The 18,309-nt window shown below is 37.6% G+C and overlaps 1 protein-coding gene across 4 annotated transcripts in view; it reads right to left on the reverse strand.

Annotated features, from left to right (window-relative positions):
• Nucleotides 1-438: 438 nt before the first annotated feature.
• USPL1 (ubiquitin specific peptidase like 1) overlaps nucleotides 439-18,309 on the reverse strand; it is a 32,461-nt gene continuing 14,590 nt past the window's right edge. For all 4 annotated transcript variants that reach the window (XM_027116571.1, XM_027116572.1, XM_027116573.1 and 1 more), the window contains 4 exons: nucleotides 15,670-15,799; nucleotides 12,437-12,562; nucleotides 6,030-6,187; nucleotides 439-4,106 (listed from right to left, as the gene is read on the reverse strand). In XM_027116571.1, the coding sequence (XP_026972372.1) occupies nucleotides 2,206-4,106; nucleotides 6,030-6,187; nucleotides 12,437-12,562; nucleotides 15,670-15,799 (2,315 nt within the window). In that variant the 3' untranslated portion in view covers nucleotides 439-2,205. The remainder of the gene's footprint in view (nucleotides 4,107-6,029; nucleotides 6,188-12,436; nucleotides 12,563-15,669; nucleotides 15,800-18,309) is intronic.

Below are 18,309 nucleotides of genomic sequence, written 5' to 3' on the forward strand. Positions count from 1 at the left end.
TTACTTCACTTGTTTAAAATGGCCCCCAAGTGCTGTCTAGTATTCCAAAGTGCAAGGAAGGTGTGACATGCCTCATGGAAAAAAACATGTGTGGGATGAGCTCCATTCAGGCAGGAGTTACAGCGCTGGTGACCTTGTGTTCAATATTAATATATCAACAATATATACTACATAAGGTACCTTTAAACAGAAACACACAAAAAACAACATTTGTTGATCAGGTGACAAAAATGTTGTGACCAGAGGCTCACAGGAACCTAACTGTATTCCCCCAGGAGCAGTGGTCCAGTATTTGCTAATTCAGTGTTTGTGGTGACTTGATACAACAGAAGTACCGCAAATAACAGGAGTCAACCGTATGTATCCCCTATTACCACCCAACATTATATATTTACCTCCTTGTTTAGAAGGCAAATTACTAAAAGGCAAGAATTTCCTTTTATTTATTTATTTATTTTTATTGCCTTACATCTGAGGTTTACAACAGTGCTTGGCACTCACCAGAAATCTAGAAATAGTTGAATGAATAATAACAAGTAAAGGATGGATAAGCAATTCCTCAAAGAAACTCAACTGGCCAATAAAGTTACAGAAAATATTCAACCTCACTAATAATCATGGAAATGTAACCAAAACCAGTCAAGGTTTTTTCCCCCTTCAACGCTACTACCTGGTGTTGGTGAGGGTTTGGCAAAGCCATGCAAACAAAAAAGTACATATTCTTTGACCCAGAAATTCCACTCCCAGAAAATAAAACTTGGATCTGTGAAAATTTTTATCAATAAGGATAATTAACAATAACAAAACAATACAAATCACCTCAAAATATAAATTGGTGAAACAATGGTAATACACACAATGTAACATTATATAGCTATCCAAAAGTTGTCAAAAACTAAGATGGAAAGATGCTCATTAAACATTAACACACATCATTAACAAACAGGTACAACAGAATCTCATATTTATTTCTTAAAGTCTAAATGCATAAAAATATGAAAATGTTTGCAGTAGTTATTACCACTAAGTGTTAAGATGAACGCTCTGAAATTTTCTTGGTGTTTTCCTGTATTTTCGCAGTTTTTCCTTACAATAAACATGACTTTTTACTTCTGCAATCAGAAAAAAAGGGAGGGGGAGGTTTGGGAGTCATTTTGACAAATCATTTTTGCAGTACTGAGTCCCTAACAAAGTATTCTCCCCCAAGACTGCCACCTTCAAACCTTAGTTAACTCTGCTACTAACTCAAATCACTACAGCAGTGGTACTGTTTGGGCACCCAAACTTTAAATGAAGCTAGAGGTAAAACAGATATTAAGTTCAAGCACTGTAGTAACCACTCTATACTCAATCCCAGCTCTACAACTTACTAGTTCTGTGCTGTTTCCTTATCTGTTAAAAGTGATAAGAGTACCTTGCTCATAGGAATGTTGAGGTTTAAATGAATTAATGTTTCATTCATAGTAGAATCCAACATAGGCAAGCCTTACATGCACTGGCTATTTCTCCCAAAATATAACTGCTAGATGGTGTCCCACTTTGGTTACAGAAATAAATGTCTTGGGGGAGAAAGATGATACTTATAATGTAAACTCTTAGCACATCAACACAAAAACAGGTTACTTTTTCCTGTTACAGATCAGTTTTTTGATCACCTAACATTATATGAAGTTCTAGTAACAAGTTTCCTGCCATCTTTTGTAAAGAGAGAAAGAGGAAACAAGTTGTATGAGGGGAGCTTACATTCTACACCACTCTACTGGTAGAAGAGACAGGCTGAGACTCTTACGTAAGACCACAAAACCACTAGCAAAACAGTCATGTGTTCATGTACCATATACAATGACTTAAGTTTGTATCAACTGGTGTTTTGCCTGAACCAACATAACTAAAATTTAAAATGTAGAAATTTAATGTACCCAACTGTACAGACTGCCAGAAACTACAAACTACTACTTTTCATTTTTAACATTTTGAAATCCTCATTCTCCTACAAACACAAAATGAAGCCAACAAGGAGAACAAATTCTTCATCATTTAAACTTGTGAAACAGATAGTATGCTTTGTGGGCATAACCAAAGGTAAAACCTTCAGTAGCTTACATTTTGTTCATGACAAGGCCAGTGTGTAAACACTATCTAAAAACATAGTAAATTTTCCCAAGAGTAATAATAAATATTAAACTAAAAACAGTTACCAAGCATTCAACAATTCTCAAACAGATAGTCATCAAAATGAGGGAAGTCTAACGTGTCACTTGCTAAAGAATTTAACGCTGAAGTAGAAAAAAATTCATCAAAAATATCAGTCTTCATGGAATTTTCCGAGTTCAATGTTGTAACATAGGCATTATTTGTGAGTGAGTCTTGCTGAACTTTGCATTGATTTTTCTTAGTGGGGCTGCAGTAATTATGGTCCTGTCTCAGATGAATGTTTTGGGGAATACTGTTTAATTCATTAGGTACTGGTGCTGGGATATGATTATCTCCCATTTCTAAGTACCTAAAGTCAGCCTCCTCATTTTCTGAGAGCTCTGTTGAAACAACCGTTGTAGGGGACAGTAATTCTGCTAAAATTTCTTCATGAGTTTGACTACTGTATGAGGAAACGCCAGGAACTGCAGGGCATCCAGATTTACCATCGGCAATATCAATTTGATGTTGTAGTTCTTTTAGCAAGTCTTCAATTGATTCACAGTCATTTGGAGATCCACAATGGGACATAGGTTCTAAATTTTCACTTGGAAGTGTTCCATTTTGGGGGGAAGACATAAGAGCAGCTAATTTCTTCTTTTTTGCCTTAAGTTTTTTAAGAAGTTTTAGACGAAGTTTATGAATCTGACCCTCAACTGAGTCTCCACGGTTTGCTGAAGAAACACCATTTTCATTTCCATGAGAATTGTGGTTGAGGTGAGCTCCACATGAGGCATTTTCACATTTCTTCAAAACTTCCAAATCACCATTACCATCAGCAGGGAGAGTAGAAGCTGTGCTAACTGGTGATGGATGGCTTGGTGCAGGGTTGCTAACTGGAGGAGGCTTACCTGCACAGCTGTGAGCTTCCCTGGATGCCCAGTTACCCTTTTGTTTTGTACCTTTAGTTTTAAAGCCACCAAAATTACTTGCCCCCTTAACTGAAGGCTGCAAATCAGTCACAGTGTTTCTACTATGAGCTGAAACATAAAACGGCATAAAAGAAACACCCTTGCTTAATAAGCCTTTAACCCAACTTCCCACAAATGGTTTTTTCTGATTTTCCTTCAGAAATGGATTCTGTGACAGCTTAGCTGTTACGGTTTGAGAAGACGCTGCAGTTTCTTTTTCCTTCAAATCAGACACCTGAGATGTAACATGTTGTTCTGGTTGTAATTTCTCAGGTTTTGGTAAAAGAGATTGTTTCGATGGAGCATCCTTCTCTAGGGCAACTGGACCCTCAGTTTCTACTGAGTTTACTCTCTGTGTAAGGTCAGTAGCACGAATATCATTCACAGGCTGAGTAACGACAGTATCTTCTGTATTCAGCTGTACTGATGGCACATTTGTATTTACAAGCTGAGATGAAAAGCTTAAATCCACAAACTGGTCTTGGGTAAGCTTGTCCTTGCATGGAGCCGATACTAAAGAAGCCATTAGTGACGCCTGCGATTGCAAAGTATGTGTTTTGACAACCCCTGCGTTCTCTGCCACAGGTTTATTTTCTAATAAAAAACCTTCAGAGTTAACCTGTATTTCTTCACATGTCAAAGGTGAAATATTCTTGTCGACCAGACCTTTCAGACCTGAAAATAAATGATGTTCAAAAGTTACGGCTTCATCCTGTGAAAGAGTATTAGGCGCAACTGACACTTTTGTGGGGTGAGTTCCTGAGGACATTTCAGCTGAGGCAGCATCACCTACAGAACACAGTGCTGGCGAGACTTGATTCTCATCTCCGAAAGCGTGCTGATCATAAGTCTTTTTAAGTGGGCAGCAGGCAGGTGCTTTATCTGTCATTTGGGATGTTTTTCTTTCCCAGATAACAATATGTACCTCTGAAGCAGGAACTTGAAATTTCTCATGCCTTTCAGAACATGGGCCTTTTAAGTCATCACATTCCAGCCAACTTCCTGGGGGATGGGGAAGGAAAGTGAAAGATGTTAGACATTCAAAAAAACCACCATCCTGGGTTAACTTTCTTCTGGCCTTTTTAACCGCTGTATCACTGGATATCCACCAAAGGAGAATGCTTGAAAACATGGCCTTATCCTTATGTCACCATTTTTCTCTGCCATGTTAAAAGTCCTTACTCGGATAACAAAAGTTATACACTAACATCCAGAAATGTGAAAAACTCAGGTAGTGTTTACTCTTTTCTAAAATGCCCACAAAAATCAAGACAGAAGTATCTTTAACTTCTGGAACTTAGAATACAGTACAGTATCACCTAATATATCTAACAATATTAGAAAATAGATTAAGTTTTTCATAATATAATGAATTTTCAAGATAAATGAAGCTTGTTAACTCAAATGCCAACACTTAATTCAATTCTTATTTCATTTCTTTTTGGGGTTAGAAAAAGAAGCTTTAGGTCTTTAGGTGTCTGCTCTTATTTTATTTCTGAGCTCCTGTTTTCTCATTTGTCAAGTAGGAATGAGATGATGGTGAAGGGAAAGAGGTTAATGTCCCTCTACACACCAAAAAAACCCCAAACAAAGCCATCTGTTAAGTTTATGTGCATACACCCTTATAAACTATCTGAACCCACCACTTTTTATCCTATATCCATTAAACTTTGAGAATATTTTCTTTGCCTAGGTCAGTGGTTCTCCACCACACATACACATTAGAATCATCTGACTAATATTTGGGCTGAATTCTCAGAGACTGATTCACTGGTCTAGGAGAGAGCCAGGATGTTTTTTATAAGCTAACCATACAATTTTTATATGCTGTCAAAGTTGGAAACCATCTAACCTCTTCTACCTGAAGCAGACTTTTCATTCTCTAGAATGCAATAAAAAAGTAAAATAAATTTTTTCTAAGTTTTTTTATGTTATTGAGAACCACTTCCCCCCGCCAATTCTGAAGAAGGGTAAAACTTTAAGGTAATAACTATATTTCTAACATGAGTTTCAATTTGCAAAGTGCAAATTGATGACACGTTATTGCGTCATCTAACCAAACCATCCCCAGGAAGAATATATCAAATATGAAAAATTTCCTAACAATTGTAAATGGAAAAATAGAACAAAATCAAAGTGCCCCTTCTCAATGAACTGATATAACACTTTAAGGAGACTGAGTTATCTTGTCTAAGACAAAGTGAACATCGTGAGGGGAAACAAACTCAATAATAAACCACATTAAATATACAGAAGGGAAAAAGCAAAATTCATGAGCTGTACTAGTTAACCTTGTATTGAAAAGTTTAATTATTTAAATAAAGGTTTTACCTTGACTGTAGCTGTTAGCAAACTATGGATTTCAGATATTCTATTTCACAGTGAGAGAAGGTTACATAGTCTGCAATGTCTAATAGTCTTAGAAATAGATGTTTACTTTTATTTATATTACTAACAATTGCAAACTCAGCAAAACTTATTTTATTTTTGTTCTCAACTAAAAAACCTCCAGAACAACGTACTTTCTTTTTAAAAGAAATACAAGGTTATAGATCTAAAAACTCAAAATTGCCACCATTTTTTATACTGAACATATATTCCTCATGTAATAAAAAATGAAAGCAAAGGCATTAAGTGAAAAATAGCAAACTGTAAACCAACAGTAGTATATCACCTCAATCTCTGTCTAAAAAAAAAATACGCATATGCATGTGTATACCCATAAATATGCTAACATAAACAAGCAAAGTTAAAAGTTAGGAGTGATTCTAAAGCAGAGTGACAGAATAGAGGAGGGGGCAGAACTGTAACAGGCAAGGACAGGAAGAGAGAAAAAAGAACCAAGGCAAAGCCTGTCTTAAAAGAACAAACTACAGTTTAGTGTCCATGCCTATTATCATGAAAGGAAAACGTTTAAACACTTACCATCAGCATCTAAAATCCATGTTATAAAATGATTATTTGCTTGGTACTGAATTACAGAAGTTATTTGATAAAGACAGCCTTCAGAATGAAATGAATAGTGCTGCAAGTCATTATGCGGTAAGCCTTCCACAAAGTGCAACATGAATATGAGAGATACCCTGTGGGAGAGAAAGGTAAGAGAAGTCAAACAAATGTAATACCATGTGTCTGGTTATACAAAAGATGGTCTAAGGCGAGTAAGTCACACATAACATTTTCAAGGCCAACTGCACTGATTTTTCTTCAGAACCTCCAGATGTGTGCCTTAATTAGAAATGGAGAACTCACTCTGAGAAGAATGTAACAGTAAACCCTTCTCAGAATGGTATCACTGACAGTTGGAAGCCATCATGCAATAAGGCTCTAACACAGACCATTAAACAAAAATTGCTCTGTGAGCCAGGATGCTGCTTTGGCTTAAAGAAGATCTCTCGGAAACTACTTCACAGAATCAAAAGAAAAAAAATCCAGACCTTTGAGAATTCTCTTCGGCATCAAGTGCCCAAATTAACTGCCTTTGTTAGATGGGACAGGTGATATGTGAAACAAAATAACAAACGTAAGATATTCAAACAAACATTTTAAAAACCGCAACATGCTAATACTTTGGCCTATTTCTCTCAGTTTTCTCAGGAAGTAGAGAGACCCATCAAACTAAAATTTCTACTTAAAAAAGTTTATTTGTGAGAAAGTAGAGAAGAAAATACAACATGATGGTTGATTTACTATAAACTTCAAGACATCCATAATTTCAAAGATACATTTTATTATTACAGTAGCATAACAAACCAGAAAATAGAACCCCAAATAGGCCTCAAATAATTAAATTTAACAAAGCTCTCAGGATTTACAAAAAATGTTGAATACCTCTTCCCAATATTTAAACAGCTGTCAAAACTTACTTAGCTTACCAAAATTTATTCAGCTGAAATAAACTTGAATCAATGTCCAAAATGCAGATTATTCAAACTGATGAGAGATAATTTGTAAATTATCCCTTGTCAATCTTTCTGTTAGAGAATAATCAAATCTTTAAAACTTAAGTACCGATAAATAAAAAGTCCTGCAAAACCGTCCATAACACTAAACTCTCATTGTTTTTTGCCACACATTGGTCTGAGATGCCACTGATTATATAAAATGTACCATTATGAAAGAAGACTGCCAATTAAACTATACCATGCCATCGACTTTTAGATGTATTCCCATTTCAAACATGTTATGAGGTGCAACTGTGTCTGTGCATCAGTGATCCACAGAAAAACCAGAGATTTACTCTCACAGCTGGATACGCAGGCTTTGGGTCTCTTCAAGTACTAATATTTAGTTCTTTTGGCCTCAGATGTTACCTTTTCGATATATTTGCTGAGGCTAGTTACTAAAACATTCTCTTGTTGATCCCTCGACTACACAATCTTACTAGTTTATGTGAGTTTACACGTGGAAAATGTGAAATAAGCAGCATTTATTTCTTAATGGCATCATTTTAAAACAGTACAACTTAGAAACGTTGGCTTCTTGGAGTCAACAAAATAAAGCAGATGCCTCCTCCTTTTCTAGTTTATTCTCCTTTCTACGTCTCCTAAACCCTAGAAGTCACGGTATTTTCCTACCCATAATTCCAGCTTGTCTCATTTCCAGCCTCTCAGGTGAGGGTTGAAGTTTACCTCTAGCTTGGCAATAACAGATTTTGTTCTCACACTTCTTCCTACCCACAGTACCTTGAGTGTCAAAGACAGTGCTCAGAGCTGAAGAGAGCAAGTCAGGTTCTGACTCAACCATAAAAAACTGGATGGGACAGGTTAACAGAACTGGAACCAAGAGTCACAAGAGATTTCAAGCTGCGATCCATTTGTACTCACCTCCCTAACATGAGATTCAACTCCTCCTGTTATAAGGATCTACCCTCAGGAAGAGAAGAAAAAATAGGAAAGAGAGAAAGCAAGCACAAGAGAACTGTGCTAACTGCCCTGCTATACAAGTCAGCAGGGCACACTGAGTCAGCTCCACAAAAAGTAGCCAGTCTTGTGCTAACGGTCTGGAGTACAAGTTTTTGATTTTCAGCCCAACTAATGGAATATAATCAGTCATATTTAACAATGTGTACACATGTACTTCTGAACTGTACTAATGTAGGCTTTAGGCAGAAAAAAATCTGCAAATGTAATTTTTAAACCTCATTACATTTTAGCTCTATTATACCACTGTTTGAATTTGCAATATGACAAAAAATGAAAAATATGAGTAAAATTAGGTGTAATTCAAAGAATTAGAATTCGTTCATGTTAATTGTAAAAAAGAAAATACATCTTTAGGAAAAATTCAACTGTTCGGGAATTCCCTGGCTGTCCGCTGGTTAAGACTCCATGCTTCCACTGCAGGGGGTGTGGGTTCAATCCCTAGTTGGGGAACAAGGATCTCACATGCTGCGTGGCCAAAAAAAAAACCTCAACTGTTCAACAAAGGTTTACAAACTGTGTTTTCTGAAGGTGGTTCAAGGATCTCACAAATAATGAAACATTTCCTGCCAAACAATGAAGACTTAAATTAAGAAACATAATTTTAACTATTTTTTATATCAGTATTCCATCCAAAATTTGTAGGGGAGAGTGTACTTTATCTGTTTTAAAAAAGTCTGAAAATCATTGTATTAGACAGTTTAACAAAGCTCTCTCTATAAGCACAGAGCAGAAATGTCTTATTTCAGTTCTCCCTACTCCCCTATCCTTGAGAAATAGTTATTTAAAAAACTGATCATTGTTAAAACTTTAAGTAAGCTTTTCAAATGACAATCCAGGATAGTGTATGACCAGATTCCTAAAGGAGATCGTGGCAGTAATGAGAGGTTCATTTCAAGAGTCTGTGAAGTAAAATTAAATCACATTCTAAGTCTATGTCACCATGCTCTGGATATAATTCCTAAATAATTTACTCAAATTTACTTAAAGAAAAGTAGCAGATTTGGACCCACCAGATTTATCAATGGACTCTTTTTCCAATGGGAACATATAGAGATGGGGATTACCTGAGACAAGGTGCTCAGGGAACACTATTAATTTTTAGAATGCTATAAGATTGAGTTATGCACGATATCATGATGGACCTAATTACTTTTAAGTTATCCCTAAAAGCTATATTAAATTTGCTTCTAAATTCCATTAGATACCAACAATCAAGTTACACAAATTTCAAAGTAAAAAAATTACCAGGGACTTTATAAAGACATTGTCATTTAAAATTTAAGTGAAATTTTACATACTAGTTCAATTTACTTTTGAATACAGTAAATGTCCAAATTATAAATTCTGCTTACAAATTGGCCCATTCACTAGAACTCTAAACACATTTCCCATTGAAACACTGGCTGGATACATTTCCACATCAGAGTATGAATCTTTAATGTAAGTAAAGCAACATATTTGTATAATTAAAAATTATATGTTGCAATACAACAAATTAATAGATCAAACAAAAAATAGTAGTGAGTTTATCTTCAATGTTAGGGCTTGAGAAAAAGCACTATAAACTGTTATAATTATACACCAAGAAGCCTCAAGTGATCCAGTGATCCAGGGCAGGATGACAGAATTCCAATCCGGCTGCCCTTCTACCTCATCACTAAGGAAAGCACTTCAAAAAAAAAGGATTCCCTGGGAATTCCCTGGCGGTCCAGTGGTTAGGACTCTGTGCTTTCACTGCCGAGGGTGCGGATTCAATCCCTAGCTGGGGAACTAAGATCTCACAAGCCATGCAGCACAGTCAAAAAAATAAAAGGGTGGGGGGGGGATTCCCTCAAGACTTAAATCTCAAAGCTTGGACCCCAGACAGCCTATGGACTTTTGGTTAAAGATATCTCCACTGTCTCCTCACTCAAATGCTATCAAATGATAGTAAAGGACAAAAAAAGGTAATAAACCAAAAGGACAAAAAAAGGGAAAGGAGACATGAGCAAACGAGAAGACAATAAATACTTAGAAGACAAAAAGCAAACAGAAAAATGGTAACTTAGCAGAATGAATGAAGTGATGAATGTAGTGACTGCTACAGAGTGGGGATACTGATGAGAAGAGCTTATATGCCCCAAAGAACCCCTAAAGACTCAATATTGATAGGCAACAGATGTTGAAGAAGGTAGGGGTAAGGCCCTGGGCTGAATACTGAGATAGTGACCACAAGTGTATATAAAGAAGACTCCCGGGACTTCCCTGGTGGCATAGTGGTTAAGAATACACCTGCCAATGCAGGGGAACCGGGTTCAAGCCCTCGTCCGGGAAGATCCCACACGCCGCGGAGCAACTAAGCCCGTGCGCCACAACTACTGAGCCTGCACTCTAAAGCCCAAGAGCCACAACTACTGAAGCCCACGCGCCACAACTACTGAAGCCCGCCCGCCTAGAGCCCGTGCTCCGCAACAAGAGAAGCCACCGCAACGAGAAGCCCATGCACCGCAAAGAAGAGTAGCCCCCGCTTGCCGCAACTAGAGAAAGCCCACGCACAGCAACAAAGACCCAACGCAGCCAAATATAAATAAATAAAATAAATTAATTTATTTAAAAAAAAAAAGAAGACTCCCATGCAGCAGACCCAGGGAGGAACCAGTATAGATTAGAACCCTGGAGCAGAAGGATAAAAGGTAGCCAGAAGAGAGGTTTCCAGAAAAAAAGGGGGAGGAGAACTTAAAAAACTGTGAAGTATTTGAGTGTTTAGAAAATTTGTTAACGGGCATTTTAAGAATTTGGAGAAAAAATCACAATGTATATATAACAAAGCAAGTGAAAACACAGGCAATTAATAATTCCAGGAAAACTAAAGAGTTATAAAAGAAATGAAACATAACCACGTATCCTGCTTGGCTGGAGAGGGAATATATGCATATTCATAATAAACAATAAGTACTGAAGCACTGATTTAACCAAAAATGTAATCATATTGGAAGGACAGGGAGAGGTTAAATAGAGACGGGGCCCAGGTGTTGGTGTAAGAGCCCTTAGTCCTCAACTACTATAAAAGAAGACTATATAAAGGTGGAATGAGTACACTGTTTTGAAATCTCAAAGTAAATACTACCTTAAAGGTTTAAAAAGCAGATGCCTGGGTCTTCCCTGTGGCGCAGTGGTTAAGAATCCGCCTGCCAATGCAGGGGACATGGGTTCGAGCCCTGGTCCGGGAAGATCCCACATGCTGTGGAGCAACTAAGCCTGTGTGCCACAATTACTGAGCCTGCACTCTAGAGCCCGCAAGCCACAACTACTGAGCCTACGAGCCACAACTACTGAAGCCCAGGTGCCTAGAGCCCGTGCTCTGCAACAAGAGAAGCCAACGTAATGAGGGGCCCACGCGCCGCCACAAAGAGTAGCCCCCGCTCGCCACAACTAGAGAAAACCCGTGTGCAGCAGCAAAGACCCAATGCAGCTAAAAAATTAAACAAATGAATAAATAAAATTTTTAAAAAAAAAAAAGCAGATGCCTGGAGATGGGTTAGGAGTGGCCCTGCTCTTTTTTCCTTTTAAGTCGTGGCACTATTAGATTAACTGAGAATTTATTACTTGGATGATAATAAACCTTTAGGAAAGATTCTGAGACGTTTCTTGGCGCATCCAAGGGCATCAGAAAAAGGTTAAGAAAAGGTTAATGTCACTGGTTCTTTATTACATCAAATTAAACCTCAAAACATTTTCTTTATGTAGAGATAAGGGCAACTGAAAGCAAAGGTTAAAGAGGAGGTATGTGTGTGAGTGTATTAACAAAAGAGAGACAAACTGCCTGAAATGGAATTTACCTGTGAGTTTTTAAAGATATGGGGCTTCTGATAACACTGGAAAAGATATTCTGATCAGTCCTCCCACTGAGGAAAAAATAGAAAAGCTGGCAAAATATAAAAATGATACATCTGCTCGAGGGCAGCAGAGAGCTTCCAACAGGATGAGGGATTAGCAGGCCGAGGACTGAAGAAGAGGGAAATTCAGACAGATGAGCCTATGGCTCATCTTTGAATCATCTTAGTTCTTGAAATTAGATTAAGGACATTCCAGGATTCTAATGACTCCAGGCACTTGGCAGAGGTGAGAAAAATGGAAGTTTAATACCCTTAAAGAGAGAAAAAAGGCAAAAGAAGGTAAGACGGTAGGACAGTGGGGTCAGACAATCACCCTAAGTCAGCTCTGCAGTGGTTTGTCGCCTGAACAGCTTCCTTATTGGCCAGAGTTCCTGATAGAGAGAAGCATTTTGGCAATTCACAAACATACATTAACTCAAACTTCTGAAAGTGGGTTGTAGTCATCACTTTCAATTCTACGCATTAAAAAAAAAAAAAAAAAGTAAATCCACCTTCATTTTGTTCTAAAAATAGTAGTGCAATTTAAACTCACTTTTCTAATACCATTTTTCTTATCTGTGACTTATTGTTGCAATTGTTACATGGACCAAAATGGGCAGCATTAACTGGGTGCCACTCAGGGATGACGTTTGTAAAGGTGACCAGATTCTTCATACACCTATAAAAAAAAGAAGACAAAACTTTGATTAAGTTAAATTCATTTATGTTAACTCAATCAACATTTAAAATAAAAAGGTACTTTCCTTTATTTGTTTATTCATACTTTCCTATTCCCTCAAATCAATATATCCATGTTCCTCCCGAACCCTACTCTAGTAAAGCTCTTGTAAGGACCCTCCACGTGAATTACCTATAGTTTTCAGCTATGAGATGAAGAAAACGTTAAGGCAGAGTTTCTCGAGAGCAATACCACTGCTATTTTGCACTGGGTTGTTCTTTGCTGTGCGGAACACTACCGTGCATTGCTGGATACGTGGCCTCATCCCTGGCCTCTACCCACTAGATGCCAGTAACAGCCTCCAGCTGTAGCAACTAGTTATCTCCAGACATTGCCAAATGTCCCATGGGACAAAAATAGCCCCCCCCCCCCAAAAATATTTTTCTCAAAAAATAGTTGAGAACCACTGTTCTAAGGCTTTCAAATTTATTAAGAGCTCATCTCTTACTCAAAAAATTCACAATCTGGCTCTCCATTATTGACAACCTAAAACAAAAAGGGGCACTTACAAATATATACAATCAGGAATAGAGACAACTTAATTATCTTGATCCTTAAAATATAAGAATATCAGCTGCGAAAGAATATTGCTTTCACAGTTTACAAAAGTTCTAAATTTGCACTTTAGCCTGAATACTTAATAGCAATAGGCATCTAAAAAGATGATCTTTACAGATGCACACTGTGCCTCAACTAGATCCGCTTCAGTAATATCTTTAAAAGAGCAATTATTTATTATCTAGGAGACACCACCTTCTTCTCTAAACAGTAACAAATACTGGTAAGTCATAAGTGAGATAAGCACGGGCCGTTAAAAATAGATCAGGGAAGCTAACATTTTAAAAGCAAAGCCACATAGAGGTATCAACAAATACACTGACTAATTTCTGCTAAATTCTTAGTTCTCAGAGATAAACGTGAAGTAAAGGTTCCTATTTTTTAGTTAATAAGAGGGAGTTTGTCTCAGCAAGTAAGTGTTAATGCTCCACAGGACACCTAACATTTCTGAGCACTTACTGTGTACAAGTCACCGTGCTAAGCACTCACGTACCAAACAAATCGAAGTGGCAGGTACTATTCTTATCCCCATTTTACAGATGAGGAAAGTGAAATACATCAGATGATAAATGACAGACTTGAGACAGGAATTCAGGGAGTCCAACTCCAAAGACCATGTTTTTAACTGCCTCCAGAACATATCTTCTAAATTAAGTAAGAGCTGTTCAACTGGCACTAAAAGCAGCAGCACAGAAATGAATGAGTTTGCTGGGTATTCTTCCACCAGATTAAGTGAAAATACTTTTAGTAAAATGCCACTTCATTCTAGCTTTTCCTCTATAACTCCTTTTACTTTTAGAACTAAGAACTTAAAAAAAAAAAAAAAAAAAGGCAAACCCAAAGTGGTTGGTGGCTTCTGTGCCTTGAGCTCTCAGAGTTTTTTCTATACAGCTCCAAAATGCACTTATCCACCTTGTATGCAAAGCCAACAGATCAAAATAACGACTAAGTCACCGGTCCCCCATTATGTTCATGTTATTTCCCTAACTAACTGGTCTGAATTTGGCCAGAATAAAGATTACTTCTGTTGAGTTCCTGGCACACAGGATATGTTCAATGAAAAGCTGTCAAACAACTGAGATGGGGACTTTGGAAAAGCTATAATGAAGCTGATTTTAATCATAAGACTTGTATATGTTATTTATGTTATTTAAAATCCAGGTGGTGATTAGGCAGTACACCACAGTGAGCAGGAAAGTCTTAGAGAACAGAAAACCTAAGCCTGAATTTTGCCACTTACTAGCGTGTCACCTTGGGCATCAATTTAACCCCTTTAAAGCTTCAGTTTTCACATTGTCAAATGAGGAGAAAGTCAGGTAATTTATAGAAATTAATGACAGAAGACCTAGAAGCAGGTATTTGTTCTCATACTCACTTACACAAAATTATTTAAGTCTTAGGTATGAGTGAAATGCTAACTCTTACTCTGTTCTAGAACTTTCAAGCTAACTGGTGAAAATACAAATGTTTCCTGGTTCTGTAGCTTGGATTCCCTAGAGTGTTCTCTCAGTCCCAACTCTCCTCAACTGATCCCTAAATACCTAAAAATAATCTTGATTAAGATAATGGATATCTAAAGCAATACTTTCCTCTTATAGTTTTATTTAATAACTTTGAGAGACTCCAAATTTTCTAGTTTACTAACAGTTGACTTTCAGAAAAGAGGAAAGGCCAGCCAGCCAGAGACTTTCTCATATATGGACAAAGTGAGGGTATCATGCCTGATGAACTTTCTCTCCCTGACTCCTCTTCTAAAACCTAATTTCTCTCCTTATTTATGTGGCAGGTGTATGGAGGCAAGATAAATTTGCAGCTTCTTTCTTCTCCATGCTTCCTCCCAAGTACCAATCTCAGGGTCATGTACAACAACCATGATCCCTCTAATCCTCACCTAGAGGCATCAGGGAAGTAGAAAGTACGGCTGAGACAGCTCACGTGTGGAAGGATTCTGGTGATGGCTGGTCTTTCATGGGACTAAGGAAAGGAATAGGAAAGCATAAGTTACCTCTGAGGACTGCTATCAGACTCTGGGAGCCTAAAATCAAGTTGCCATGATGTTAAAAACAAGCACACAAAAGCTCTAGTCCCTAATATTGGCGTAAACAAAACACACATAGTTTTTCAAAGAATTCTAAGAGGTATTCTTACTCAGTGGGGAATCCAGAGGGGAGGGGAGTCCAGGGGAACACGCTACGTTCCCATTTGTCCCCACTTCCCACTAAAGAACTTCTTAAGAATATGCCTTCTAGTAATCTATCAAACCATTTTTTTTTGTACTCTTCTAGTATGAAGAAGCAAGCAAATTGCAATTTCTGAGGCTCAAAATTTTCCTTTAAACCTTAATGGTGGAGAAACTTCAATATATGGTGGGAAATTTTATGAAGGGTAGAGAGAGCAGTGCTACAAGTGGAAGCAAGTTTTCTTCCAATTTTATTACTTGGAGCCATTTTCAACAGAATGAATCGATTTTAAAAAATAGAAAAACTAACCTGTTTTGATATTTGTGTCCACATTGTGAACATTCAAAATTCCAAGAAAAAGAATATGTGAAGAGTTTCTCAACGTGGGGTTCTGTTTTTAAGAGCAGGGGAAGTGCAAACACAGGGCTTTCCATATCACCTTGAAGAAGAAAAAAAAAAATTATTGCTCATAATTAACTGAAAAAAGATAAACCAAAATTACAAATTGTTGTCTTTTCTCACTACATTCACAGTGTGAATATATGTGAATATGTATGTATGACAGAGTAAGTTATTCACAGCTGGGCAAGGGAAGTTTTCAAAGCATTTTCTAAAAATGTCCATCATAAAGATTTAATTAACACTCAGTATCTTTCATTTGTCTTGGTGGACACTTATGAAAACTTCTTAAGACAAAAGATAGAAAAGGCTCATACTGTCTCCTCAGATCTTTTCAGGTTTTCTCAGGGAAAACATATCCTCAGAACTATAACAGCCCTAGAGTATTATAAAAACAAAGCAAAAACATGTACAGGTTTGTTTGGTACAGATACTAAAAGTAATGACTGGTGGAACACTGTACGATAGTAATTTCAGAGCTGGACAAAACCATTAAAAAGCCATCTCCATTCTGACTCTCTTGTTCTACATGTGGTGAGGGTATGACAAACCAGGCTTAGAGGACCAGATTCAAATCTCCAGACACCTTACCTACTACTCTTCTTAATCTTTTAACAATTAAAATTAAACTTCAACAACTTTAAGGCTAAAGAAGATCTGAATTTTGTTGTCATTAAAACAAAAACCCAACTGTGGATTCTGTTTTCCAATTTAGAGACCAGCAAGCAAGTTAGTAGGAGGATTTATATTCTCCTCTTACATCCATCCTCCAATTGGTTTCTCTCCTTCCTATCCTCCGGGGAGCTTAGATGCTGCCTTACTGATTTGGCCTGAGAAAGAACCTGAGTTCTTCTATCCTCTCCCTCCCCTGGGACAGTCTCACTTCCCTGGTTCAGTTCTCCCCCTGGGCTAGAACTACAGTTGCCTGGAACACAGCCAGGAGGAGTCACCTTGGCATGACCAAAAGGCAGAACAGTGGGTTTTATTGCCTAAGCACACGCTATAAATATCGGTGGTCACAAAGGCTATTTTAATAGTCACCTTTGTGGTGCAGTCCCACAGCTATTTTTGTACAAAAAACATAAAATATTTTTTATAAACAGAAATAAATACAAATCAATCTCCTAAAAATGAACAGATGCAACATCATATGCATAAACAGTGCAGAGTACAGCATGAGTTTGTAATCAATTATCAGCCTTTAAATGCTTACTCTATTGTAACTAAATATTAAGTGAAAAAGTAAGTAATTTGTATTTCATGAGGACATAGAATCTTTAGGTCTAAAAATACATGAAGTTTTCAATGAATCAAAGTATCATGAATCAAAGTATCATGAAAGAGCTCAAAACACAGTTAAATAAGTTACATGATTACAGATCATTTTAGATAATTTACATAGCTCCTAAATTGATCTTAATTATTTTTCCTTTGGTTACAAGTTTTATGGGTATAAAGCATCCTATTAGAGAACATATAATGCCAATACCTAATTCTAATTTTTAGAACCTCCAGCCTAAATTAGTTAAGTGGTTGATTGATTGATGGCTGCATTGGATCTTCGTTGCTGCACTCGGGCTTTCTCTAGTTGCGGTGAGCGGGGGCTACTCATCATTGCGGTGCGTGGGCCTCTCATCGTGGTGGCTTCTCTTGTTGCGAAGCACAGGCTCTAGGCTTGTGGGCTTCAGTAGTTGTTGCACGCGGGCTCAGCAGTTGTGGCTCGCGGGCTCTAGAGCACAGGCTCAGCGGTTGTGGCGCACGGCCTTAGTTGCTCCGCGGCATGTGGGATCTTCCCAGACCAGGGCTCGAACCCATGTTCCCTGCATTGGCAGGCGGCTTCTTAACCACTGTGCCACCAGGGAAGCCCTAGTTAAGTGGTTTCTTTGCCTCTAGTACCTTATCCCCAACTCCTACCCAACTACAGATCTTCCTCATCTTATGATAGGGTTAGGTCCCAATAAACCTTTATACTGTAAGCTGAAAATATCATTAAGTCGAAAATGCATTTAATACACCTAACCTACTGAATATCACAGCTTAACCCAGCCTAACTTCAACGTGCTCAGAAAACTTAACATTAGGATACAGTTGGGCAAAATCATTGAATACAAAGCCTATTTTAAAATAAAGTATTGAATATCTCATATAATTTATTGCATACTATAATGAAAGTGAAAAACAGAAGGGTGGTCTGGGTCCAGCATGGTTTTAAGTGTATCAGTTGTTTACCCCATGATTGCATGGCTGGCTAGGAGCTACAGCCACTGCCCAGCATCACGAGTGAGTATCACACCACTTACCACTAGCCCAGGAAAAGATCAAAATTCAAAGTGCAGTTTCTACTGAATGCATTGATCTCTTTAACATCATTGTAAACTCAAAAAATCAAAAGTCAGACCATTGAAAGATGGGGACCTAGTACCTAGTTTGCATATTGCCCTAAAGTACCCTCGTTTATTACCAGGATGCAAACTTTTCAGTGACTCCTTGCCCTCTAGCTATTCAAGTTTCCTCTTCTGTTAATTTCTCATTAATGTTTTCTGGCCATTT

This window comes from Aethalodelphis obliquidens, unplaced genomic scaffold (assembly GCF_003676395.1).
Source record: "Aethalodelphis obliquidens isolate GAN/ISIS:26980383/991018 unplaced genomic scaffold, ASM367639v1 scaffold16, whole genome shotgun sequence".
NCBI classification, from domain to species: Eukaryota; Metazoa; Chordata; class Mammalia; order Artiodactyla; family Delphinidae; genus Aethalodelphis; species Aethalodelphis obliquidens.